The sequence below is a fragment of the Bufo gargarizans genome, chromosome 3 (genome assembly GCF_014858855.1).
Source record: "Bufo gargarizans isolate SCDJY-AF-19 chromosome 3, ASM1485885v1, whole genome shotgun sequence".
NCBI classification, from domain to species: Eukaryota; Metazoa; Chordata; class Amphibia; order Anura; family Bufonidae; genus Bufo; species Bufo gargarizans.
This window is the reverse complement of record NC_058082.1, coordinates 72,202,346-72,219,878: the sequence shown is the minus strand read 5'-3', so window position 1 is coordinate 72,219,878 and position 17,533 is coordinate 72,202,346. Positions and strand designations below refer to the sequence as shown.

The window sequence follows — 17,533 nt, the reverse complement described above, 5'->3', positions numbered from 1 at the left end:
AGAAAATACCTTTCCATGTTACACTGCATCTTGCGTTTATACTTTTTTCAGTCCTTCCGTGTCTTAGTTTTTCCTTGAAACCTTATCAAACCCATAGCTACTTAATAACTAGATATGACCCCAATCTATTTTACAGCCTGGGGTAAATGGGGCAATTCACAGAAGTGGAGCAGTCATAAAACCATTGTTATTTTGATCATTCAATGTTTTAATGACAATATTACTATAACAGAGGACAATGAAAGTGAAGAAATGGGTTATGATCAAAGTAAATCTGAAAACAATGACGGAGGATTAAAATTTTAATTTTAAAATGACAAACGAGAAAAAAAAAATCTGAATTTATTTTTTCTTGGTGGAGTATGACAGACGTGGAAAGACAGGCAAGAAGGACATACGTCGCTCACGCATCGGCATCCAAGACATCCATTATGACTACATATGCTTACAGACAACCACTAACTGGTCATTTTGGCTTTTGTACGATGTAGATTTTAATTTTCTGGATTTCTACAAGGTTTTATTAATACATCCACTCTCTGCAAATTTTCTGCTGGGCCCCATGGGAAATGAATGGAAGTGATAGGAACATGGACTGAATTGACGTTAGGACTGACTCAATCAGTCCATACTTGTAGCAATCCCTATGTTCTTTCTCATGCATCTGTGCTAATGTAGGCATACACTCATGACTTGGCCTATTAAAGGCCCCGCAGACAGGTGTTCGGAAACATTAGGGTGAGAGATTGTCCACCATAATGTGACTGTGCTTCAAATTACATATAATAATTCACAATAATGTTATTCTATCATTCTCCTATATTTCAGTTACAATCAGTATATTTACTATTGATTCCGGGCTAAACAAGTTATGATATACCCATAATAATCTGCATGGTTGCTGTATGTGGTCATCAATGCAAACGTAAACCCATCAACACCTCCTCAACAGACAGCAGCCTTATATTCATTCATAAATCAGTCATTCATAAGAAGATATTACAAGTATTTACCCCATTGGGACAAAGATGTCCTCAATGTCATATTTTCACCCCTGCTATTTGTTCTTTCAAACCTAGAATTATAATCAAGAGAGGTTACGTCCATAACAGATTTCCAGAAGTGTTTCTTGTTCTCATTCTGAAGTCTCGAAGGGTTAAGCCAAGACTTAAAGTGTTTCCTTAAAAGGGTGAGTTAGGCGAGCGAACAGTCTCAGATGAACTTGGTGAATAGTCCTCTGACTCTGAAGTGAGTTCAGGTGCAGCTGGCTGGGGCATGAATCGTCTCATCACATCCTGGTTGCGTCTTCGTCTGAAAACCTGCCTCTCCTTATCAAGAGCGGTGGTCTGGGGGAGAGCATAAAATGAGAGCATTAAATTCTGATAATAATATTTAAACTTTAGGACATACAAGCCACCAAAAAAAATTATTGCTCATTGGTGTAACATTGGAAAGCACTAGAATTAATAGACCAATCCTATGAGTTACGATAACATCTACCCAACAACAGCCTCTTCCAGGATTGTTTGACCTTCTCCGTGCACTTTGAGTCTCGGCCACTAATGCTCTCAACCACTAAATGGAAAGAAATCAACAAAATAAGAAGTCCCCACTATAATAATCTGCTCAGTACTGCCCAATACCTCTGCATGAATAGCTATTAGAAAAGATGCAACTGGGAGCACCTTCATCTTCAATCCCATAATGAAGACTACAGGAAGTAAGGAGAAAAAAATCCCATACCACCTCAGACTATTTGGTGGTACATCATGCTTATATGCACTATATAGAAATATTAAATGTAATGTGATGAATGAGGATTAGGCCTCATTAATGCAGTACTCTTAAAAAATGCATCCAAAAACTGCACTTAAAACCATGTAAATTCTTCTATATTCCCTTGTGGACACCAATGAATCTAGAAAAGCAAAGGGTAATCCTTTCAGTAAACTAGCATTTCACGTAGAGTGTGGCTGGTTCATGCTTGAAAATCTTTATTAGTACAAGATATCACCGGAAAAATTGAAAGGGTAGGCTGAGCTGGATTGTGAGGATTCTAACTTAATTTTACAGACATCTCTTTATTAAGAGGCCTGTGCCTTTTAATAAATTTGGTGCATCTCATTCCAGCAGTCTTTTTACTAAGGTTTGCATAGGAAATGGCAGTCTTAGTAATTCTGCCCTATAGATTTTTTCCAGAGAAGGAGCACCTTTCCCTATGTAAGGGTGCCTGAGCAATAAGTTCCTAGCTTGCTAGTTCCTGAAAAGGTGTTCTGTATTTCTTTGTCTGCCTGTGCACTGACTTCTGCCCATTTTCTGGATTTTGACTGATCTGATCTGTATTGACCTTTTGCTGTCTACCCAACCTCTGACTGTTTGTTGGATTGCTCATGCTCTTCCTGTCCTGACCTCGGCCTGTCCCCAACTATGGTTTTGCCTTATCCCTTGGTGATTTGTGCCAGTGTTAACGGTCAATCATATAGAAACTATCACAGGAGGTATTTGTCTGTACAGAGGTAAAGGGTGAAAACCAGGGGCCTTCTAGGATAACACCCTTAGGAGTAGCCCAACGTCAAATCTGTTGGTTCACCCAGTGGTTGCACGCTCATTACCATAACATCAGAAGTGATGGTGTTGCCATTCTGACAGTCAGCCATCAGGAGGTGGTTACATTATGACATTTGGGAGATCACAATATAAAATGATTTAGGAAAATGACTCTCTTGCCATCATCTTTGTAACCAGGCAAAAGCCAAAGCGGTTTCTTGCACCTTAAAGGGGTTCTCTCACTAAGGCTACTTTCACTCTAGCGTTTTTTGCGGATCCGTCATGGATCTGCAAAAACACTTCCGTTACAATAATACAACCGCATGCATCCATCATGAATGGATCCGGTTGTATTATGTCTTATATAGCCATGACGGATCCGTCTTGAACACCATTGAAAGTCAATGGGGAACGGATACGTTTTCTGTAGTGTCAGAGAAAACGGATCCCTTCCCATTGACTTACATTGTGTGTCTTGACGAATCCGTCTTGCTCTGCACCACATCACGGACAGAAAAAGACTGCTTGCAGCGTTATTCTGTCCACAATGGGGATACAACTAAACGGAACGGAATGCATTCTGGTGTGTTCCGTTTCATTCAGTTCAGTTTTGTCCCCATTGACAATAAATGGAGACACAATTGAAGCGTTTTAATCGCTATTGAGATCCTATGACGGATCTCAATAGTGAAATTGAAAACGCTAGTGTGAAAGTAGCCCAAGATGAACCCTTTTCCAAAGGTCCATCCTACTCAGACACCCCTTCTTTGAGCCAGAAATGAGAGCACTAAGCAACTGTAACTTCAATTCTGGCAGATCTAACCTGTCATGGATTAAATAGATGGCCAATTATCTGATTGTCGGGCAAGCTTCATTAGACCATTCCTTTATGTCTGAGCTATTAGGATTTGTATCTCCTAACTCTCCGAAATTATCATCTATAAAAACGGTCAAAACACTTAAAAAAAAAAAAATTTGGAGGTACTTTACATAAACGAATTCACAAAGTAAAAAAACATGGCAGTCAATAGCACAATTAAAGGGTGGAAACCTTAGCACCAATCTTTTTTTATTTTTCATTTGGTTCATCAATGCACAATGAATCAAATTTCCAAATAAAAAAATAGTACCATTTTACTGCCGTAGAGTCTGTGCAACTCCTTTACAAAGCTGTTGGATCGACGGCACACAGATCCTGTCGGCTGATGCCTCAGGCCTAACATCATCTGCCCTATATGTTTTATCCCTTCCTCTTCTCAAAGTCACAGAATGTTAGAGATACCAACAGGGATTGTGGGAGGTTGTGGATAACACAGCAAGATAGAGAGAAGGGGGAACAAAGGTAAGAGGAGATTCCCTACGGGAATAAAGCTAGCCTACTACTTGAGAGGTAGTAAAGGCAGTAGATTCCAGGAGCTACAGAAGTCACATCAAGCATGTATTACTGGGAGGAACATGCCCACATGAGATACGTTGAAACTAGGAGATCTAAAAATAAATAAAGGAATTGAGATTACTAGGGACCAGAAGCCATTTTCCAAATGAAGGTCACTTTAGTGGTGGAAGAACATATCACTAGCTCCCTTGAGTTAGACAGTGGTAAGACTTTATGCAGCATTTTTCATTACATAATAATGCATGCAAATACAATGTCGGGTAAGGAGAGATGTCTAGAGAAGTGCACAGTATACACCGATCAGCCATAACAGTAAAACCACGGAGAGGTGATGTGAATAAAAATGGTTCCTGTCAAGGGGTAGGCAACAAGTGAACAGTCAGTTCTCAAAATGGGCACGTGTGAGGACCTGAGCGACTCTGTCAACGGCCGTATTGTAATGGCTAGGTGAGCATCTCCAAAGTATCAGGTATGTTCCCACTACCAAAAGTGAACTGAAAACATAGTCATGAGGGACACTCAAAGGTCAAAGATGTGTGTGAGGAATGCAGGCTAGCCCATTTGGTCCAAACACGTAGATGAGCAGCTACAGCTCTAATTGCTGAAAAAGTTCTCACTGCTTATGATAGAACAGACAGTATGTCTCAGATTGCTGCAAACAGGGGCTATCTAGCCTTAGAGTAGTCAGAGTGCTCATGCTGACACCTGTCCACTCTGAGAATCACCTGCAACTGGACCATGGAGCAATGGAAGAAGGTGGTCTGGTCTGATGATTCACATTTTCTTTTAAATAATATGGAAGGCCATGTGCTTGTGGAAGAAATGGCACAAGGGTACACTATGGGAAGAAGGCAAGTCAGCCCAGGTAGTGCAATGTTCTGCTGGGAAACCATTGTTGCAGGCCAAGTACACCCCTTCATAGCAGAGGAATTCACCACTGGCAGTGGCCTCTTTCAGCAGTATAATGTGCCCTGCCACATGGCAAAAATTAGTTTGAGGAACATGACAACAATCTCAAGATGTTGATTTGGCCTTCAAATTTAGCAAAACTCAATTGACTAAGCATCTGTTGGGATGTCCTGGAAGGCCCAACCTCGAACTTGTGGGACCTAAAGGGGTTTTCCAAGACTACTACTGATGACCTATCTTCAGGATAGGTCATCAGTATTGATCAGTGGGGGTCCGACACTTGGGGACCCCTGCCGATCAGCTGTTTGAGAAGGTAGAGGCACTTGCAGTAACACCGCGGCCTTCTCTCAGCTTTTCCTAGGCCGTGTGATGTCACGTTCATTGGTCACATACTGTAGCATAAGCGCAGCTCAGCCCCACTGAAGTGAATGGATGAAGTGAAGTGGTTAAGACACTTTTCTTTCATTTGCCCCTACTCCTAAATTCATAGAAATATATAGTTATCAAAAATATTAAATTTAGCGGCTCACACCCTTTCTTGCTGTGGAAAAAGGTGCTCTGACCTCGACTCACCTCGTCAATATTGAAATGATATATTTTGAATATAGATAGGCACACTTCACGTAGAACCATCGGGTTTGTATTATCCTTATATTAATTTACTTATTTATCAATAAAACTATATGTTGAAAATATAAAACTAAGAATAGCTCACAGACATATGATATCATAATCTGATAAAATAAAAATGATTCCCTCTTTGTATATATGGGGTATAATTTCTAAAGCCCTTTTTACCTCCCAAAAGGCAATCAAAAGGGGAATTCTATAGATATCTAAAACATTTTCTCTATATTTTAATTGGAACCAATTATAGTCCAATATTGTATTGATATGGAGATATTGTCTCTATAGTTCACAAACTTCCTTTTTCCAAAGTGGAGCTATTAAGTAGACAAAAGGTCAATTCCAATAGGTACTCTGTAATGCTGTACCAATATATCATTAAACTGTATTCCTAATGCGCTCGTTTCTGGGTTTCCTTTTATATTGATGATAAAATAATCGATAATAATCATGAGTCCATATTCACTATTTGAATAGTGTATTGCTATCCACCGTGGCGTCCAACGTGATAGCTACAGCGCTCACCTTGGAGTCGATGTCTTCTGCAATGTGTGTCTCCAGCGGGGATAGCGATACCTGTGTTACAAACAGCGTGCCGGCGTCCCACGTGGTCTTTGATAACCGCACTATGTTCTGACTGCCCGGACTTCAGCTACACAGGACATCTCATGTGCTTCTATTCTTTTTCCAAGGTTTTCATCGATAGGTCAGTAGGTTGTTTTAGTTAGTCTGGATTTTACCAGACGCGTTTCGGAGTTAAACTAAGTCCTTCCTCAGTAGCCAAAGACCCACTAAAACAACCCATTGACCTATCGATGAAAACCTTGGAAAAAGAATAGAAGCGGTGCGCAGTGTCTCACATGCAGCGCATGAGACGTCCTGTGTAGCTGAAGTCCGGGCAGTCAGAACATTGCGCGCTCATCAAAGACCATGTGGGACGCCGGCACGCTGTTTGTAACACAGGTATCGCTATCCCCGCTGGAGACACACATTGCAGAAGACATCGAATGAGCTATCATGTGAGACGCCACGGTGGGTAGCAATACACTATTCAAATAGTGAGTATGGACTCTTGATTATTTTATCGTCAATATAAAAGGAAACCCAGAAACGAGCGCATTAGAAATACAGTTTAATGATATATTGGTACAGCATTGCAGAGTACCTATTGGAATTGACCTTTTGTCTACTTAATAATAACAAGCTCCACTTTGGAAAAGGACATTTGTGAACTATAGAGACGATATCTCTATATCAATACAATATTGGACTATAATGGATCCAGTGAAAATATATGGAAAAAAGTTTTGGATATCTATGGAATTCCCCTTTTGATTGCCTTTTGGGAGGTGAAAAGGGCTTTAGAAATGACACCCCATATATACAGCAAAGAGGGAATTATTAGTTTTTTATGTATCAGATTATAATATCATATGTCTGTGAGCTATTCTTAGTTTTATATTTTCAACATATTATTTTAGTGATAAATAAATGAATACAAGGATAATACAAACCCGATGGTTCTAGGTGGTTCTAAATACAGTATATAGTTATATCTCTCTGCAGGTGCTTGAATGTCTCATGTGATGAACTGTGGCCCACCTTCAGAAACCGAAAAGTTAAATGCTGTAGAGAGAAGTTAGAGGAGCCGTCACCTTTCTTGAGTTGTCTGTTTTAGTAGCTTCTTGCAATCCCCATGTAATAACACTTCTGGAGAATTGTTTCGTATAACTCTATATTGTGTCATTCCTTTATTATTCCCGCTAGAGGTTTATGGATAAAGGTACAGATGGGAGTTACCAGTTAGGGGTGTGTTCCTGTAACTGGCAGCTCTGATTGGATAGTGTCAGACTGTGCAGGGACACGCCCCCAGCTGGTAACTCCCTTCTGTACCTTTATCCATAAACTTCTAGCAAGAATAGCAGAAGAATAGCAAAACATAGAGTCATACGAAGAAATGTTCCACAATTGTCATTTCATGTGGAATATAATAATTAACCAAAACAGACGTGTCAGGAAAGGTCCTTTTCAAAAAGACATAAAGGGTCATTTAAAAAGACCAGCTTTTTAGTCCAGTCTCTGTTTTCCTCCAAAAGCTGCCTCCTAATTTATGACGAGGCGTGCTCTTTTTTTTTTTTTTTATAAATTTGCCGCACCTTCGGCAGTCTGGCACCTCCAGCCCTTGGTACATTTACAAGCCCCTGCCACTCCCTTGCCACTACCAAGTCAAGATATTGTTGTCTGGGCGTTTTTTTACGCCTGAACCAGGCGTGGCGTGCTCTGTAAATGACCACCAAAAAGTGTGAAATTAAACTGGAAAGCAGAGTCTTTGCATTGATATATTACAGAAAACCCTGTGCTGTTTTGGGGGGCACAAGGGGGACCTACATAATAACAGTTGGGTGGTTTTAAAGTTATGGCTGATCGGTGAATAAGTAATGTGCACCTCCAGTATTTTTCTGATATAGGAGGTGATCATGCTGGTTTTCAAATTGCAGTGCTGCCCGGGAATTCCAGAATCTGCACAGAATATTTAGTCAGGAGAAATCGCTATGAAAAAAACATGGCTGACATATATTTTTTAAAAAGTGTCAGAAGTATTCATAGGTCGTGTATAGTATGAGCTGTAATACCAGATACAACCTATAGACAGGTGTGGTGCTGTTTTTCAAAGAAAACAGACAATTTTGCTAAACCTGTACAACCCCTTTAATAATTACAACAGAACTTTCGAGTTATCCATGAATCTTCCTTCGACAGCCTTGCCCATATCACACCACGCCACAGACCCCTGTCTCTAGCAGATATCTACCGTAGAGTGCTATACACACTTGCAAATAGTTTATTGTCTGCTGGTGTGGGCAATTGCAAAGACCCCTCATTGCCAACATTATTGTTAGGGGAAACCTCTATGTTTTAACTCTTTGGACCCCCCACTCCTATTCCAACCTGAGATAGCCTTGGTATACTGTATGGGGGGATAATACATTGTATATTAATATATTTTGGCCAAAATGTCTTCATTTCATCCTAGTCATGCAGTTATGAGTGGGCTGAGTTTGTCATCCATGGTATTGCTGCTGTTATCTTCTGGGGAACCCCTGACCGAGTTCTTTAGGATGCCAGGGTTCTTGGTTGGCAATCGCTGGCATTGACCAGTTCCCCCAGTTGCACCTATATTATTATTTTTTATTATTCTATCAGCATTATAGACACATTTATGGAATTGTTATTTATGCAATTTCCTATTATTTTATGTAAAGTACCTCAAGTAAAATAAACATGTAAAACCCCAGTATCTCTGCTCTGTCTGACTATAACGATGGAAACCTACCCTTACTATTTACTATACTTGGGCTCTGGAGAGTCATCTACCACAAGGTGGACTGTGCTTGCAATCCCGAGCACTGAAACCTGTGTACATAAGTAGTGCCCCGGTGGTGGGGTGACGGGTGATTCAGGACTTGATGGTCCAAACATGGCTTAATAGAGGATATACTTTATCAAAGGAAAGCTCGAGATTGGGTTTTGGAATAGCAACCCCCCGGCAGCTGGCTGTAACTTATGGGGGTGTCAGCCGTGTCTGGGAGATTAGACAAGGTTTGCATTAGAATGATTTGTGGTAAGCGGCTTATGGCCCAAAGCCAATAGTGATCAGCATATGTTCCCTATGGTAAATAACTCTCCGCCGGCTCCCAGCCTGATCAGTATAGTATACAGTTACAGTACGGCCATTCTTTATTCTGTTATGCTGTATGAGTCTTTTATGCTATTTATTATACACAAATGTAAAATAAATGTCATGTACTTTACGCATTTAGATGTAGCAGAGCTGAATTTGTCAATTAGGGCTCATGTACATTTTGCGGACAAAGGACATTTCTGCAGGAGTAAGGGTACTTTCACACTAGCGTTATTCAGTTTTATCCCCATGCATTCAGAATGGAAAGCAATCCGTTCAGGATGCATCAGGATGTCTTCAGTTCAGTCCCTCTTACGGTATTTGGACAGAGAAAATACTGCAGCATGCTGCAGTATTTTTTCCGTCCAAAATTCCAGAAAACTTGCCGGCATTATTTTCCATTGAAATGCATTAATGCCAAGTGTTCTGGTGTAACGTTACATTACCCAACTTCGTGAGATTTCCCTACCTCCTGACTTCCTGTCGCACTGCTAATGACGTGAGGAGGCGTTCCTGAGTTTTGACGATCTGCGCATGCGCAAACCGACAGTTAATGGAAAATCTCAGCGGAGTTCAGCTTCACACCGGGACACTGCGCATGCGCCGGCCGGAGTTAGCCGCGCTTGCACACTAGGCCGTAATATTTCCCTACTGAGGCTCTCCTGCGCATGCGCGGTGTCCCGGTGTAAAGCTGAACTCCGCTGAGATTTTCCATAAACTGTCGGTTTGCGCATGCGCAGATCGTCAAAACTCAGGAACGCCTCCTTATGTCATTAGCAGTGCGACAGGAAGTCAGGAGGTAGGGAAATCTCACGAGGTAGGGTAGTATAACGCTACACCGGCAAAACAGGCAAAACAGAAAAAAAAATACCGGATCCGTTTTGCTGGATCCGGTGTTTCAAAGCATTTGTTAGACGGATCTGCATCCGGATCCGTTTACAAATGCTATCTGTTTGCACACGGATTTCCGGTTCCGGCAGGCAGTTCCGGCGATGGAACTGCCTGCCGGATCTTCACAACGCAAGTGTGAAAGTACCCTAAAAAAGAAATGGCAGCATGCACTCGGCCGGTATCCGTATTTTGCGGATCCACGTTTTGCAGACTGCAAAACACTTACGGCCATGTGCATGAGGCCTTAACTTGCTCCTGCTACATTATAATATACACATTAGAATGTATGCCAGGTCTGCTGGAAGTCCTATGTAAAAAGCAAAATAACAAACTCGGCCCTGCTACATGTGTATATATTATTAATGATTTACCACTAAAGGTGATGGCCCAATGGTATGTACTGAAAACTGGTCAGGCAGTTCTTATGTAGATTTCTCCGATGCTTTACCCGCCTGCACATATATCCATATTTACACAGTCTCCTACAACTGTATCATCTTTTCTCTATATTAGGGTGACCAAATTTGGGCTTTCAAAAAGAAGGAAACTTGGGGCCGGAAACACTCATTTGTTAAAAAGAAAAGTCAGTCCAGGCATTTTTGGTATTTCCCAGGCAGACATTATTTTTTTAGGTTCCAGAAAGAGGACATGCCCTGAGAAAAGAGGATGTATGGACACCCTACTCTATATGTGATCCAGTGTATAGCGCTCAGTCCCATAGAGAAGAATGGAGCAGCAGCAGGTATTCTCAAATTTGCCCAGGCAGCTCAAACTTGCTGGGACTGTCTCTGAAATCTTGGGATAACCCTTTTAAAAGGGATGTTCCCATCTGACACCTTTACAGCGTATACACAGGATATGAGGTAGGTGCAGGTCACCTCTGGGATCCTCAGGATTTACATATTGATAGCCCATCAATTTCAGATCGGTGGGGCTCGGACTCCTGAGATCCCCACCAATTAGCTGTACTAGTAGGCAGTGGCACACCGTAAGCCCTTAAAGGGTTTTTCGCTAGGATATGCCCCCATTGTCTGATAGGTGCGGGTCCCACCGCTGGGACTCGCACCTACACTGAGAACGGAGGCCCAAAAGTTGTGGGGGGTGCACTGCACATGCACAGCCTCCCTCCATACATTTCTATGGGGCCTCTGAAAATGGCCAAGTGCTGGCTCAGCTATTTCCGCCGGCCCCATAGAAATAAATGGGAGCGATAACTGCACAAGTGCGGTGCAAACCCATTTACTACTATGGGGAGAGCGCTTGGTGTTGGCCAGACCCAAGGAAACCCGGGGTCCTCCGGCCACCACCTTCCTCACTCCGTGTGGGACCCGCACCTATCAGAGAATGGGGGCATATCTTAGCGATATGACCCCATTGTCTCAGATGGGAATACCCCTTTAAGCCTCTTCTTAGGCCACATGAATGATGAACGTGATGTCACATGGCGGCACTCAACATGGAGCTGCGGCCTCCTCAAACAGCTGATTGGTAGGGGTGCTGGGAGTTGAACTCCCGCTGATCTCCTGAGGATAGATCATCAATATGTAAATCCCGGAGAACCCCTTTAAAACTTGAACAGATGCTCTTAAAGGCACCTGTCATCTCTGACTAGCCCTATGAAATACTGTAATGGATGGACTGTGTACAGAACGGTGAGCTCAGATCAGTAATTCTTTATACATACCTCTGGTCCCCACCCCCAAAATAGAGGGGACTACAGAATTTGTCCTCTTTGTGCATCACAGGGCGGTATGTGCACCACAGTGGTGGATCGGGGATAAGATAAAATAAGAATTACTGATCTGAGCTCTCCGTTCCTAGACTAGTTATCCATTACAGTAGTTTCTAGGCCTGGTCCAAAGTAACAGATGCCCTTTAAATGGGTTGTCTCACAATGGATATTTATCACCTATCCACAGCACAGGTGAGAGATGTGTAATCCCTAGGGGCACCGCTGTTGGGACCCCCATGATCACTAGAATTTGAGCCCACTGCTCCTCCTCACTGCATGAGGCAGAGTTTGAATGGAGAGGTGGCCGAGCATGCCCAGTGCTACTCCATTCAAAGTCTAACAGAGACTCTGACAGATTAAACTGAATAGAGCACTCAGCTGTTTCTGTCAGCCCCATAGACATTAAACAAAGGATCAGGCATGTATAAATGCAATATACCTGATCCTTCTTTCCACTAACACCTGTCCTGCTTTTGAGTCAGGTATCTCCCATACAAATTAGAAGGATGACGAGTCTTGCTGAAATTCATACAATGTGTAAGTGCTGATGAAGGGGCTGTGATCCCCCGCTGGCCTCTTGACCTTGGGAAGTGTCCTAATGGCTGAACTGTGACAGGTCTCACTAATGTTACCTTCTGATTTGTCTCAATAATGTATAACACTTAAAGCGTTCCTGAGTTTAAAAAAAAAACTTTGCATAATGACTGTGTTTCTTTGTACAATATTAACTGTAAAGGAGCAGGTCTTTTTGGGGCTTCCCCAATGTCTTTTTCAGCCTAATTATTCCACTCTTCAGCTGCACAGCTAGATGCATTTCTCTCACAAACAGGGCTATCCCTTCTGTGAAATCTGACAGCACTGTACTGCTGTGACATCCTTTCCCTTACTCCCCAACATGTTTGCTTTAAAGGGATTCTGTCATGAGATTTAACCCCTATAACCTAAACATATGCTCATGTCCGTACTAATAACATGAATCCTAAGCCTCCCTGTGGCTCTATTAGCCCCCAAAACAGGTTTTTATAACCTGTCAATCACTCACCTAAGGTGCCCAAGGGGACGTCCGTTAATACAGTGTGCCCGGCCGCACCCATCGCCGTCCAGTGCCCAGCGCCGCCTTCCCTGTCTTCATCGCCGCCCTCCCTGTCTTCAGCAACACCTTTTTCAGCTCAGCGCCGCCTCCGCAATCCTGCCGTCCCTTTGCCAGATCCCGCGCCTGCGCACTAGGCTCAGCCTGATGCGCCGCGGACTCCTGGCAGCGGCTTCGTTGAGCGAAGTGCGCATGCGCTGGCCTGATGCGTAATCCTCCCTTCCCTCTGTCAGATGTGCAGGAGCGGGATCTGGCAGAGGGACGGGAGGATTGCGGAGGCGGCGCTGAGCTGAAGAAGGCGGCGCTGAAGACAGGGAGGGCGGCGCTGGGCACCAGACGGCAATGGGTGCGGCCGGGCACACTGTAGTAATGGACGTCCCCTTGGGCACCTTAGGTAAGTGATTAACAGGTTATAAAAAACTGTTTTTAGGGCTAAAAGAGCCACAGGGAGGTTTTATAAGGCCAGCTTAGGATTAATGTTATTAGTACGGACATGAGCATATGTTTAGGTTATAGGGGTAAAATCTCATGACAGAATCCCTTTAAGCTCCGGAGCTCACAAAACAGATAAGAAGGGATAAATCACATTAACAGAAAGGCAGGAGGCTCCTATGAATTTTGAAGCAGTGTAGAAGCAGTTCTTTCATCAGGCTCAGGATCTCAGCTAACTCCAACTGAGTGGGCCCCACAGCCAATTTTTAAACGCCCTCAGCAACTTCTTCACAACCCCCAACTCACAAGCAACTCCCACTCCTGTTGCTAATCAAGATTGATCTCTCAGACAAGGCCCGGTAGTGTCACTGTATAGAATGTCATTGTATAATACTGTTGAGGGGGCTCTGACGATAAAATCTTTTAGTCTTCCTCCTGAGGGGGCCCCTTGTGGGTCTGGGCCCCAAAGCAGCCGCTTCCCGGCTTCCCCTGCTTCCCCTACAGCTACGCCCCTGGATATGGCCTCACTTCCTCTCTGCCATCTTTATTAATAAGGGCGGATCTTGCCTGACAACAGGAAGTGAACTGAAAATTGGGTAGAAGTGAGACCCCTAGTGGCCATGATTTTACAGCTTTTTTCAGGTGGATGCAGGCAGATTTTCTAAATGAAGTGATTAAGAAATTTACTATTTACACAATTCTCTATTAAATGAAATGAATTTGTGTAGTACGGTGACTCTTTAATGTTATTTTTACCTCAATACAAAAGCTCCCATTATCATGGTACTACAGTACAAATCACAATATGTTATCGGGCTATAATTATGATGTATAAGTTATTATATTGTCATAGAAATGTAATTCTCTTTATGTAACTTACATTTTCTTTTAACAAAGGTTTAACGACAAAAAAAGAAAATTCAAGGCTCTGTATCATAAAAACAGTGACATAACTAAAATATATACAGTAAATATATATAGAGAGAGACAAACAATACAAAGAACCAGACAAAAAACTTCCGACCATAACACACTGAAGTGACGGATGTTCAATGCATTACAATGTTATGCATTGTTAGTTGTCAGGTTTTCAGTAAGGGTCGTGTTTTGTGTGGTTTAAAACTACAGGATATACACAGGTTACACACTGATATTCTGTAAATTGAATGTGCAGTATAAAGATGTAGGAAAGCTGAGTTTGCAATGTGGCACACCTTGTGTTCCCACCCAAATAAAAGTGAAATAACAAATTCAGCTCTGCTACATCTGAATCAATTTTTAAGGAGAATTGATATCACAATAGCAATTTTTATAAAATTATTTTGTATCTAAGTGCAACATACCATACTGTATTACATATATCCTGTCTTTTGAACCACAGGAGGTACTCAGCAAATGTGTGATGAAGAAAGCTGGCCATGTCAGCATGGATAATGGACGAAAAGGGATGGAGAAGGTGGTTTGCGAAATCTCAATAAAGCTTGAGACTACAACTCATAAAGCGGTATATGGACTGGATATATAAAAAAATAAAAATAAAAAAAAGCATGTTTATCCACTGAAGGGACTGATTAATGGAGACTGCCAGCACGTCGCCATGGAAACACTGACTGTTGGCGCTGAACCATCTCATACCTTATCCAATACATTCCTGGCTGTTGGTAGTAGTCCAAAGACCCTGATCTCTTGATGGAAAAACCGTGGTCCAGCTGAGCAGAAAGAAATGGGGCAACTCAGTGGATCATCAATTTACCAGAAAGCGTCTATTTCCACATGACCCTGATTTTATAAAATATAATACAGCATCTTATCTGTTCCCCCTTCTCCCCCAGTGATCAGAGGGGTCACTGCAACACTGTACCCCGTGAACAAAGTACAATTTCATAGAGTAACACTTTGTAAATCGAAATAACCTACCTACTTTATAAGTGGTTCCTTTCCTCAATATTGAATGTCTCATATATTATTAAAGGAACAGTCTAAACAGAACCAGTATACTACAAACCGGATTCCCAAAAAGTTGGGACACTATACAAATCGTGAATAAAAACTGAATACAATGATGTGGAGGTGCCAACTTCTAATATTTTATTCAGAATAGAACATAAATCACGGAACAAAAGTTTAAACTGAGAAAATGTACCATTTTAAGGGAAAAATATGTTGAATCAGAATTTCATGGTGTCAACAAATCCCCAAAAAGTTGGGACAAGGCCATTTTCACCACTGTGCGGCATCTCCCCTTCTTCCTACAACACTCAACAGACGTCTGGGGACCGAGGAGACCAGTTTCTCAAGTTTAGAAATAGGAATGCTCTCCCATTCTTGTCTAATACAGGCCTCTAACTGTTCAATGGTCTTGGGCCTTCTTTGTTGCACCTTCCTCTTTATCATGCGCCAAATGTTCTCTATAGGTGAAAGATCTGGACTGCAGACTGGCCATTTCAGTACCCGGATCCTTCTCTTACGCAGCCATGATGTTGTGATTGATGCAGAATGTGGTCTGGCATTATCTTGTTGAAAAATGCAGGGTCTTCCCTGAAAGAGATGACGTCTGGATGGGAGCATATGTTGTTCTAGAACCTGAATATATTTTTCTGCATTGATGGTGCCTTTCCAGACATGCAAGCTGCCCATGCCACACGCACTCATGCAACCCCATACCATCAGAGATGCAGGCTTCTGAACTGGGCGTTCATAACAACTTGGGTTGTCCTTGTCCTCTTTGGTCTGGATGACATGGCATCCCAGATTTCCAAAAAGAACTTCGAATCATGACTCGTCTGACCACAGAACAGTCTTCCATTTTGCCACAATCCATTTTAAATGATCCCTGGCCCAGTGAAAACGCCTGAGCTTGTGGATCTTGCTTAGAAATGGCTTCTTCTTTGCACTGTAGAGTTTCAGCTGGCAACGGCGGATGGCACGGTGGATTGTGTTCACTGACAATGGTTTCTGGAAGTATTCCTGAGCCCATTCTGTGATTTCCTTTACAGTAGCATTCCTGTTTGTGGTGCAGTGTCGTTTAAGGGCCTGGAGATCACGGGCATCCAGTATGGTTTTACGGCCTTGACCCTTATGCACAGAGATTGTTCCAGATTCTCTGAATCTTCGGATGATGTTATGCACAGTTGATGATGATAGATGCAAAGTCTTTGCAATTTTTCGCTGGGTAACACCTTTCTGATATTGCTCCACTATCTTTCTGCGCAACATTGTGGGAATTGGCGATCCTCTACCCATCTTGGCTTCTGAGAGACACTGCCACTCTGAGAAGCTCTTTTTATACCCAATCATGTTGCCAATTGACCTAATTAGTGTTAATTGGTCTTCCAGCTCTTCGTTATGCTCAAATTTACTTTTTCCAGCCTCTTATTGCTACTTGTCCCAACTTTTTGGGGATTTGTTGACACGTATTTTTCCTTTAAAATGATACATTTACTCGGATTAAACGTTTAATCTGTCATCTACGTTCTATTACAAATAAAATATTGACATTGGCCATCTCCACATCATTGCATTCAGTTTTTATTCACAATTTGTTTAGTGTCCCAACTTTTTTGGAATCCGGTTTGTATATTATACATACAGCAGGGCCTGAGGGTTTGTTCTGTTTCCTGGTCCTCTGATGTCTGTGTCATGCACCGCCCCCCTCAGACCCTGCAATAGGCATAACACTTTATATCGGTTTTAGAGTGTTTTACCAACATCAAAATGTGCAGCGAGGAGTTTGTTTTTGCATATTTATTACTGTGTTTTAGATAATTACTACAATATGTTTGTTATCCCACAATAATGTAACATTTTCAATCCATTTAATGTAATTACATTTATATTCAATCCGATTGTACCGCTACCCTGATAGAACAGATATTCTACTAATAGAGCAACCACTATACTAACAATAATACTATGTTAAATACTTTTGCTTTAAAAAAGACAGAAGTATTTTTGCACAAAGGCTCCTTCATCACGGTTGTATAGACAGTCTGATGAAGGAGCCTTTGCTCTGAAAACTTGCAAACAGATATAAAAAAAAAATTGGTTACCCCATATCGCTGCTATAATACTTTTGCCTTTTTTAATGCAAAATTATTTAGCATCACATAGATTTTCTGGTACCACACTATTTTGGCTATACTTCAGCAACAACACTACTAATAGAACAACTCCACTAATTATATGCTTTAGCAACTACATTACTGATATATTACCTACTATACTAAT

General features: G+C 41.9%; 1 protein-coding gene across 2 annotated transcripts in view; it reads right to left on the bottom strand.

The window, feature by feature from the left end:
* Positions 1-239: 239 nt before the first annotated feature.
* Positions 240-17,533, bottom strand: part of DCLK1 (doublecortin like kinase 1) — a 354,970-nt gene continuing 337,676 nt past the window's right edge. The window contains exons 17-18 of one of the 2 annotated variants that reach the window (XM_044286573.1): positions 14,942-15,015; positions 240-1,346 (exon numbers count right to left, since the gene is read on the bottom strand). In XM_044286573.1, coding sequence (XP_044142508.1) covers positions 1,289-1,346; positions 14,942-15,015 — 132 coding nt within the window. In that variant the 3' untranslated portion in view covers positions 240-1,288. The remainder of the gene's footprint in view (positions 1,347-14,941; positions 15,016-17,533) is intronic. The other variant, XM_044286571.1, reaches the window with a different exon arrangement.